This window comes from Papaver somniferum, chromosome 2 (genome assembly GCF_003573695.1).
Source record: "Papaver somniferum cultivar HN1 chromosome 2, ASM357369v1, whole genome shotgun sequence".
Classification (NCBI taxonomy): domain Eukaryota; kingdom Viridiplantae; phylum Streptophyta; class Magnoliopsida; order Ranunculales; family Papaveraceae; genus Papaver; species Papaver somniferum.
The window spans coordinates 54,200,431-54,211,629 of NC_039359.1; the positions used below are offsets into that span (position 1 = coordinate 54,200,431).

At 38.2% G+C, this 11,199-nt stretch overlaps 1 protein-coding gene and 1 pseudogene across 1 annotated transcript; both read left to right on the top strand.

Annotated features, from left to right (window-relative positions):
- The first annotated feature begins 1,603 nt into the window (after window positions 1–1,603).
- Window positions 1,604–2,937, top strand: LOC113347677 (annotated as a pseudogene).
- Window positions 2,938–7,623: 4,686 nt separating this feature from the next.
- On the top strand, window positions 7,624–8,478 carry LOC113351045. The gene has a single exon (XM_026595117.1). It carries the CDS (start codon window positions 7,624–7,626, stop codon window positions 8,476–8,478), a length of 855 nt encoding a protein of 284 aa, XP_026450902.1.
- The last annotated feature ends 2,721 nt before the right edge of the window (window positions 8,479–11,199 follow it).

An 11,199-nucleotide genomic window follows, 5' to 3' on the forward strand; every position in this document is an offset into this window, starting at 1 on the left:
AGATTTGAATGCTGATATCGACGAGATGATAGAAGATTTAGGGAAAGTAGTGAAGTTAGCTTGCAAGAATACCCAGGACCACCTGATTTCCCTCTTCAACAGCTTATGCGACGAGCAAGGCATTCCTCCTCCTACTTTTCCTCTGGAAGTCTTTTCTGACAACGAGAAACCAGTCAACCGCGAGGTTATCTCGGGTGGAGAAGAGAGGTTCAATGAAGGTGAGGAGGAAAAAAAAACCGGTGAGACGATGGTCGAGGAGGAAGAGTCCAAGGATGCTTTTCCTTCCATGAGTTTTCTGGGGCAACCTTCAAATCTTGATGCAGATACTGGTCCTAGTCTTGTCGGGGCTGGCGATGAGATCCCTGGAGCAACAGTCACTGATGGTGTGCCTCTTCAGTAACAATCTTAATTTCTCTCCTCCCATGTTTTCAACTTTAATTATTATAACAATTTATCTATCTGGGCGCCCCCAAGCTTGGGGGGCAGAGCACCTTGACTTCTTTTATATATTTCTGGTTGTCTCTAAGTAATACTTTTGTTGATCATACCGGTATTATGATTTTCCATTTTGTCAAGTATATACTTACCGCGGGAATATTCAAAAGAATAACAAAATTTAAAGTATATACTTTCCTCTTATTTTTTTGTGTGTTTCCTAGGTATGAAACGAGAGTTTGGGATTTCGCTACTTCGACTTCGTGCACAATTCATGAGCCTTGTTACTTGCCTCATTGCGTGTTCTTACTTTGTTCTCTCCTATTCTCTTTGTGTTGTCCTTACCTTTTGTTGTTTAACCCTTCCCCATTGTCTTATTTTTCCTGCCTTTTCCTTTTTTGGTTACTTCATGATAATTTGGTTTTATATACCGTTTTAGTGTTACTCATTCATGTGTTGCTTTCTGAGGTCTTAGTGTGCCTCCTAATTAAGGTCTTATTGTGCCTCATTCTTTTTGAATGATCTTAATTCGACGAGGTATCAGGCGCTTATTATTCTTTCAAATAATAACCATCAATCTGGTCTTAACATTTTTTATGAACCTCATTCCGCGACAATGCGACAGGCCTAGCCATTCCCATGAATGTTAGTCTCATGACATTGCCGTCTTTTTTGGTCACACAGCTCCCTTATCTGGAGGGTGTCATCCCTTTATATTCCTCCTGATTGCCCCTTCAAGGAGGTTGACCCTAACATGCATGTTGGTCTCCTCCCATCCAGTTATTACGACATTCAGTTATTTTCGTGATTTCTTATCCCCTTCGCCGATATGCCTTGAGGTTACGAAGTCACACCCTAAGTGAGGTTTCTTTGGGAGATACTGTCTTGTTGGGTACTCCAATTTGATTTGTTTGTGTTTTAGATTCTTTATGCGAGATACTTCACTTTAGGATGTCCTTTTCATGCTTAGTGTTATTAGTTGGTGGCGAGGTAGTTCTGACATTGATTCAACAAGTCACTGACCGGTATCTTTGAGTGAGATTTTGCAGTCCTATTTCGTTCCTTCCTGTGTGGCTACGTGGCGATCCTATTTTGTGTATCTACAAGAGCAGAAGAGAGGAGGTTCATCAATCTGAATATTAGAAGATTGTTGTATCAAGAATAATACATGGAGGCACCAAAACTGACAAAGCTAGGTGGTTCTTTGTTGGTACCTAGTGTTCAAGAATTAGCCAAACAATCACTTGCAGAAGTCCCGGCTCGATACATACGCAGTGACCGGAACACTGCTGTTAAGTCTATGAAAGATCAATCATTACATGTTATCGATTTGCAGAAAGTACTGTCACCAGAACCCATCATTGGAGAGTTAGAATTGGAGAGGCTTCATTCTGCTTGCAAACGATGGGGTTTCTTTCAGGTGAATATATGAAATATGGTCACGCTTTACCTAAGTAGCTAGATAGTAGTGTCTTGCTAATGCTAATTTGAGTTCATGGTGCAGGTGGTAAACCATGGAGTAGACAATTTATTGATAGACAAAGTGAAAACAGATACCGAAGATTTCTTCAAACTCCCAATGGATGAAAAAAAGATATTTTGGCAGGAGGAAAGAGATATAGAAAGATTTGGACAAGCCTTTGTTCATTCAAAGAACCAAAAACTTGATTGGGCTGATATGTTTTACATGACCACTCTTCCCAAACATACGAGGAAGCCTAGGCTATTTCCCAAACTCCCTCTACCTCTCAGGTAACTTCTCCATCTATTCCCCGCCCGAAATCTGATGCCATTAATCTATAACTGGGAAATTCATCTTATCTTGCAGGGACACAATTGAATCCTACTTATCACAGTCGAGTAAACTTAGCTTGACTGTCATTAAATCTATGGAGGAGGCTCTGCAAATGAAGACTAATGTCATGGCGGATTTTTTTGAGGACGGAATACAACAAATCAGGATAAATTATTATCCTCCTTGCCCTCAACCAGAACATGTTATCCGCTTAACGCCACATTCAGATCCTGGCGGTTTGACGATCCTCCTTCAACTTAATGAAGTGCATGGATTACAGGGGGTTCCCAATGCCTTTGTAGTGAACGTTGGAGATTCTTTGGAGGTAAAAAGAGTTTATGAAATCAAATTTATCCGAGTCTTGGACAAATACAACTGAGTTTAAATTTGAGTATCAATCCTTTATTGCTTCCTTGTGCATGGCTGATTTTAAGTAATGGGATTTACCGTTGCGCGGAACACGAGCAATGGTAAACTCAACAAAGGAGAGGCTCACAATTGCAACATTTAATAACCTAAGAGCAGATAGGGAAATAGGTCCAATACCTGACACGATCACACCAGAGACACCTGCATTGTTCAGAACAACTGGGTATGAGGACTATTTTGAGAAATTCTTTTGTCGTAAACTCGAAGGGAAATCATTCCTCGACTCCCTTAGGATAAGAGAAGGCGATGAAGGAACAAAAATTGTTCAGGTTGACTAGCTGGAGTAAAAATTGTTGATGTTGTTGGTGGATTTTGCTTTTGTGTGGAATTTGCTTCTGAATTTGGTTGTTAATAACCAGTAATATGGATTCAACTTACAATAGTTTGATAATAAAGACTTCAACCATTAAAAAGATTTAACTCTATAAAGGCTTTTGAAATTAATAGCAGCATGCTTCTAGATTGACTACTGTGCAGAAAAAAGAACGACTGCGTTGGGAGCCAAAACCAACCCTTGCAATGATGAGGAAAATAAATACAACATTTCTTCATCCGGTAGAGTTACTATTCCGCTACTGACTAGCTAGAAGCTGAGTGATACTCCTGTTATCATCTTCTGAGGTTAATTTTAAGGACGGAGGTCTCCTAATTAGTGTCGCCTGTTCGAATGCATAAGCAATCTCAATAAGCTTTGGCTCAGTACCCCTTAACCCACCGAAACAGAATCCTACTAGCATACCATCATTATCTTCATCATAAGCTGCTGGAACACTTATGCCAGGGTATCCTCCAACTTGTTCTCCATCATCAACTTTTCAAACCCATCTCTTGACAATCTCTCCAGGTGCTCCACTATAGCCTTTTCTTTCTCCCCGTCCATTCCATGTGTGTTCTCCACCGCCACAAGCATATCTTGAGGGAACTTATCTACCTTTTCCTGCACAACATTTTCTTTCTCCCCGTCCATTACATTAGCCAACGACCTCACTGGAGAAGTAATTAGCTCTTTCAAGTAGATATTCAATGACTGTTTGAACTCCGCCTTCATTACTGTTAGTTCACCACTATGACCCGGATTGGTAATGATGTCGATGTGCTCAATTTCCAGGTTGTCCACTAAAACTGCACCTGCTCGCCTTAAACATGAAGAACGACAGTATTAAGATTAACAGGAGATTAATGGAGAGATTTCTGTGATGGAACTCCATTTTTTTGGTGATTGATTTTAAATACTGATTGATGGACTGATGATAGAGATTGGAGTGGAATAGATTAATGTTGTTTGAGGGCTAAATTGGTGAAAATGCCACTCTCGGAAACCACATTCCAAAGGTGCCATCCTATCTTCAACCTACCAAAAATGCCACTACATGACATTTATGCCCCTAACAGTAGAGGACCCTTAGATGTTTATTATTATTTCCAACATTCAAAAATTAAAACAAGTGGTTTTTTGTCTGGTTTTCAGTGCCAGGGTCCTGAAGAAAGTGTCGGGACTCTTCACTGGACCCTAAGATTTTATTAAAAATATTTTATAATTTGAATAAAAAATTAAAAATCACTTTTTTTATTTGTATTTAAGTATTAGGGTCTTGTGAAAAAGATCAGGACTCTTTAGAGGACCTTAGTGGACCTCCACAAAGTCTTCAGGTAGAAAAAATAATAAAGTAAGACCAGTTTTAATTAATATTTTATTATCAGGGTCCAGTGAATGGTCCGGACTTTTTAATGGACTCTTAGGATAATATTAAAATAATGTTGTTAATGGAATTAAATAAGGTTTCAAGGGTCTCGACCTTTTCACTCCAGGGTATGGACCTTTTCTCCACGGGCCACCTAGGCGCCATGTAGGTGACAAGTAGGATGATCAATGTCGGGACCTTTTAATTCAGGGTCAGGACCTTTACAGTACTCCACTCCTTAAACCTTTGTTTATATAACCCAGGTTCCATTCCCATTCCCCCTTTCTACTGTTGTTTACCGTTCTTCTTCTTCTTCCTGCTTTTTCTACTAGGGTCAGGACCCACGCTGTCGGGACCCTAACACTTCACCTTCCTTACATCCCGTTACAGGGTGAGGACCTTCACATTACTCCACCCCTTGCACCTCGTTACACAGTACAACCGTTGTCATATGTGTTTTATTAAAAATAATTCTTTTAAATATAATATTGTAAAATCCTTTTGTTATTGGTCGATATAAGCGGTCCTTTTCTATTGGTTAACTTGGGCGACACCTTTCTATTGGTTAATTTGTGCGGAAGCTTCCAATAATTCTTTACCCTCATTCCCTCACTTTTCTTCTCCCTGCTCTTTCATCTTCTTGAGGTTCTACTTCTCTATCAGGGACATCTCTTCTTATTATTCTATTTTTCTTCTTATTCTTTCACCATCTTATACATTTCTTGTCCTTTTTATTGTGTTCATATCATGGCAGCTGCTACACCATGAAAGCTAGGGTTGTATATTTTATTAAGCATCCAACTGAGATAGAGAAGGAAGGATCTATATAGTGTTCAATGTGTGAGTTTAACTTTTAGCTCTTTCAAATTCGATATTAAATTTTGGTTAATTTCAATTTCAAACTCAAAGTTAGGGTTTTTAAATATGTACATTGGGGATTTAAATCCATGTTTATTTATATAGTTTACAGTGAAATAAGGTATGGGTTATCTTTAATTTTGTGGTTTGGTTACTTAGTTTATGTAGGGTTTATGATACAGGATGATCTTAATTTTGGCCTCTGTTTATTTAGGATGTGTTAACTGCTGCTTAATTTTTTTTATGGATAGGTTACAGGAAAATAGTTGGTTGAAATAGGCATGCGATCTAGTAGATCATCAGTATTTGTAATCAAGGATTTAGTTGTGTGATTTCAATGTTCATTTAGGAATTGATTGGTAATTCACTTTTTTCTTAAGAAGCTTATATTGTATATAACTGATAGTATGTTTTGTGAAATGCAGTTTCTTTTAGAACCCTAAATTTTCGTCGTCATAATGATAAGAAAAGTTGTTCCCATCCACTACAATGGTGAATGGGTGCACAAAAAAGGTAATGATGACTACAAAGGTATGACACATCTTGCGGGGTACCTGATAAGTACACTTTTGAGGATGTGAAGAAGAGAGCAATGGATATTTTAGGTTTCGTGCACAAACCTTGTTTTGATGTGTATGGCCTCATAGATGTCCCGGCAACCTCATTTAAACAAAGGATTAAGATTGTTAGTGAAGAAATGTTGATTTTTTATGTTGGCCAGACATGTCGAGTCCCAGGCTTTTACACAATCAAATATGGAGAAGAAGTAAAAGTAGATATTCCTCCCGTGACTCCCAAAACAACTACTGGAGATTACAGCGGATCCAAGATGCTTTCCCACACTCCCTTGACCCCTCTTAACAATATCACGTCGTGTTCCAGTGAGGATTATCAGTCCAAGAATGAAATCATCAAGGGAGATGGTGGTGTTAAAGGTACGTTTATTTGTCCCTCTTATTATTATACTTTTGTATTATGTTTTTCCTGACCAAATAGTCACATTAATGTTGAATGTTTTATTTTTTCAGCGAGTACTAGTGGTCCAAAGGCTAGGAGATGTCTTGAACCAGTAATGACTCCATCAGCCAAGAAACTCCGATGTCTTCATGATGCGATAACAACTCATGCGCCGGTTCTGGATATTCCTAAACCCCCGAAGGATATGAAGTACAATGATGTATGTGTGGGTAACACTTTCAAAAGCAAGGGGGAGCTGAAACTTATACTTGCAATAGCCAAAGTAGAAAGAAATTTTGAGTACAAAGCTTTTAAATCCGACAGCCAGAAGTTTATTGCCAAATGCAAAGACAAGACATGCGAGTGGCGTCTGCGAGCAGTTCCATTAGATTTTTGTGGGTGGTGGAAACTCACAGTTGCAAACGATGAGCATACTTGTGAAAGCAACAAAAGGACTGACCCTGAATTAAGAACCAAAGAGGCCGCTACTGGAATTGCAGAGCTTTTCAAGCACAAATTCAAAGAACTAGATGTGGCATTTTACGCCCAAACAACTGGTTAAGGACATAAAAAGGGATTATGGAGTGGTTATCAATTACCGGCAGGGATACAGCGCTTGCAAGCGTGGTATTGAGCTGATCAAAGGTAGCCCTGATGAATCATACTAACACCTCGTTGGTTATAGTCACATGCTTGGTGCTCGTAACAAGGGTACTGTTACCGAGATTGTAACTGATTCGGATGATTATTTTCTATATTATTTCTTTGCTTTTGGAGTATGTATTGAAGGATTCAAAAACTGTTTCAGACCCTCATTTGCGGTTGATGGTACACATCTTACAGGGCCACGCCAAGGAGTTCTACTGTCAGCCGTTGGAATGGATCCCGACGAGTCGATCTATCCTATTGGTTTTGCTGTTGTTGATTCAAAGAATAATGAATCTTGGGAATGGTTTATGAGAAAGTTAGTCGGAGTACTTGGCGATAAGTATGCTATGCATGAAGATGTTGTTGTGGCAACAGACAGGCACCCATAGATCGGTAGATCCATAAGGTTGGAATTTCCTTGTGTTAATCAAGTATACCGCATCCACCATCTTTTAGGTATTTAACAAGACTTTATATACTATAAACACACGATTTTTGTGTTTAAATAGATTTGATGTTAGTTATCTGAATGGATACAACGTTAACCTTGATTTGTGTTTAGTATAACTTATCATACTGTAGGTCTTTATGTGTGCGTATCTAGATAGAGTTATGAAGTCAATGACAATAGCATCATATTTCTTATAATGTCCCAGCGTAGGTGGCATAACAAGTTTTGTAGCATCAATAGCATCATATTGCATATATGTACAGTCCAAACAAGTTTTGTTGTCCACCCTGTTGTATGATACATTTCAGACATATATATATATATATATATATGCATGCTTCATGTTGTACTTATAGGTCAATCCTGTAATGTTTGACCTTGCAGAAAATATCAAACAGACCTACCACAGCGCCACGGCTTCGGTGGCATTTACAAGAGATGCAAAAGCGTTTAGCAATGATGAGTATGAACTTGCTATGAGAGACCTAGGTTTAGTGAGCCCCGCTGCTTTAAAATCTATAGTGGATCTTGGACCGGAAATGTGGGCCAGGGTGAAGGCTAGAACAAGTCGTTTTACTCTCATGACTACAAACGCCTGTGAAACTTTCAATTCAAGAATAACTGATGTTAAAGGTCTTCCAATCTGCCATTTAGTCGAACACATTCGCAGGTTCCTTATGGAATGGTTCTGCGAACGTAGACAACTAGCTCGTGATCGGCAAGATCCTTTGAGTCAACATGCACGGGATATAATCAAAGAACGGTGGGCTGTGGCAAAAAGGTTTGTGGCTTGCCATGTCGATGGGGACGAATATGAAGTGGACGAGGGTGACTATGAAGAGCATCATACCGTCTATCTTGACCGAAGGTCTTTCACGTGCAAAGTGTTTGACTATCAGCATCTTCCGTGTCCCCACGTACTTGCAGTGTGTGAGACATATAAGATAAAAGAAGAAGGCCTTTGTGGGGAATATTATAAAACATCGGTTTGGAGATCTATGTATGAACCTAAAATCTATGGTGTGCTGAGCCCAGAAACTTGGGATGTCCCAGAGGAGGTGGCAGAACGGGTGGTGCTTCCTCCAAAAACTACACCGGAAGTTGGTCGTCAGAGCATCAAGAGGAAAAGGTCTGCCATTGAAAAACCTAGAAAGAAAAGAGCTTGTTCAAGGTGTCACCAGACAGGGCATTATGCTAACAACAAACGATGTCCCAAGGCTTAGAATTGGAGTGATTTTGGTTGCTGACATTTCTTACCTTGTTATGTTTGTTTGAAATAGTTTAGGCGGCATCATTAATAGAGTGGATTTAGTCATATTTTCATCCTCAGGGTAAATTAGTTTTTCTCAGACTTGATATTAAACCTTAAATTTCGGAAAGTAGGTCTTCTGTAATTGAATTTGGGAATTACCCTTTGAAAAGGAATTCCTTAGTTTTCTTATGTTTATTAATTGTAAGTTCTACTTGCATGTTTCATGTGAACTGATTACAAGAATCAAAAATCATTTACTACCATGTTGTTTTAGTGATTGGTAGCTAGGTGATGCACTCTTTTAAACGTGCTAATTTTCATTTACTTTTCTTATTGAAACAACGAAAATTATATAGCCATAACTAGGACAACCTAGAAGTAAAAACAGTTCCATCGTACCTAATAAAAAGGACTTCAAATATAAAATAAACTAATCAGACATTATCTTAAACCATTCTTCATCACTTTTCTTTTCAAGTTCTGCGTTCTTGTGCCTTCGGATATCGCTCTTCATTGCACCATTCATCAGCTCAACAAGGGAAAGATCTTGAAACAAACTCTGTCCAAAATTCTCTTCCTTGATCCATACGCCGCTGCCATGATAAGGAATGATACATGACTCCGGGACTGATATCCTTAACCTGTTGCATTCTTCACGTAACTGGCGATCCTCCTTTACTAACTCAAACCACTCCTTACAGAATTGGCTACCGTTTTTTGTTGTGTAGAAATTAGTTACTACACGCTTAGCAATAGGTTTTTTAGAGTCAACAAACTCATCACCATCCGACGCAACACCATTCCTCCCATATATGGTAGTATATTGATTTCTTGTTCGGGCAGTTGAATTAAGTGAGGTTACGTCAGACTGTTGAGAGGATCCTGCCATTATTTTCAGATGATTTGAGATAAAAAACTTGTAAACAAATGTACCTAATAACAGTGATTTTCTTTGCCCTAGAGATTATTAAGCACAAACGAATCTGAATGATGTCCATTTATACTTATGTTGGCAAACATGTAGAATTTAATGCCAACTAAATATAGCTGGCGCCTCTCATGTTCACCTCTCATGTTCACCTCTCATGTGTAACTGAAAAGAAAAAAGAAAGTTGTTTTTGACTAATTACAATTAGTCAAAAAGTTTTTTTTTTGTTTCTTTTTTTCACGTTTCCCAATTAGTCTTCTGTTGGCAGCTTATGGGTTGTGTTACCTTTCAAAAACAAAAGAGATAAGGAAGAAAAAAAAAGAAAATTTAAAGCTTGTCCTGTTCTTGGGTAATGTTTACACACATTGACAACATTCCCTTCAAATCCTCTCATCTGTACCTGAAAAGTGAAAACCAATTTCTTTTCATCACATTAGCCATAACACCTCCATGCCATAAGGGGACAAACCGTTACCTCTATCACTATTAAAAATTGTGCATAAAAATGGTCCAATAAGGGACAAATTATTGTGGCGGTCGGTAGTTTATTTTAAGTCAAAGCAGGTGGGGGTGTGGGAGTTGGGAAGTAAATGCTTATTCAAATTTCAAAGCAAATGGGTGAGCCATTTAACATAATAAAGAAAAAAAATTATAAACAAAAGGAAAATCAAACAACTTAGATATGAGTGAGGTAGGAAGATGCTTTCTCAGTCTACAATTCTATAAATACATACATATATATATATATATATGACATCCAACCCTTAGGAGTGATTCCTTACAATTTAAAATACCCACTTCGATCACATGAGTTCAAGATCAGAGAGCAAATCATGTTTGGAAAAATGTTTTTCTAAACCTTCAAAAAGAAGACGTCAAAGCAACCAACAAACCAACAACCTACCAAAACCAGCGGATGAGGGATCTTCAAGTATGTCTTTAACAAATCTGGATACTTCTGCCAACGGAGTTATGTCCTATGAGGAATGGTATGACGCGATTGAAGAAGGTCGTAGATTAAGAAAGGAAACAGCTGAGTTGGGTCTTCCAGTTACGCCGTTGCCACCTCTTGGAGATCTATTACACCATACATACAATGATCTGGTCAAATGTGTTAATTCTATAAGAGATGAGAATAACGCACTTAATAGGAGATTGATTAATTGGAAGAAGTATTCTGCTCTACAGGGGACAAATATGTAACTGGAGTGGTAGTAAAATCAATCATTTTCTCTTGCAGTATTATGGTAAAATTTTTTTTATTTAGAGCAATGTGTATGAGTGGTAATTTATTATACCTTTTATCTTCTGTTCAGTTTACTTGGTAGTAACTGAAGTTGTTGTGCAAGTGCAATGCAGCAGGATAGTACTTCAGAGTATAAATTTACGAACAATATCGCAGTTCTCCAAACAACCCATTAGATTACGACGATAGTTATCAGTTTAATATCTAACACCATTAACAACCTTTAATATCCTTTGCTACTTTGTTGCTTTCCCTTTGTATTCAGCGAGCTTCATACTGCACAACTGCGACAAACAAAACCATCAGCTTAGGTTTGATCCAGAACAAAACTATCAAAATACATCCCGAATCAGACGAACATACATTTTCATAAAATATAGAAAGGTATTTATCTACCATAATTCAACTTCTTCAACATAGTTTTCTAAGAAAACTAATGCATACATAATGTTCAAAATGTTACCATCTCAAAGGGGGTCAAACACCCATCCAAATTATATTTAGATATCCCTTTGTTA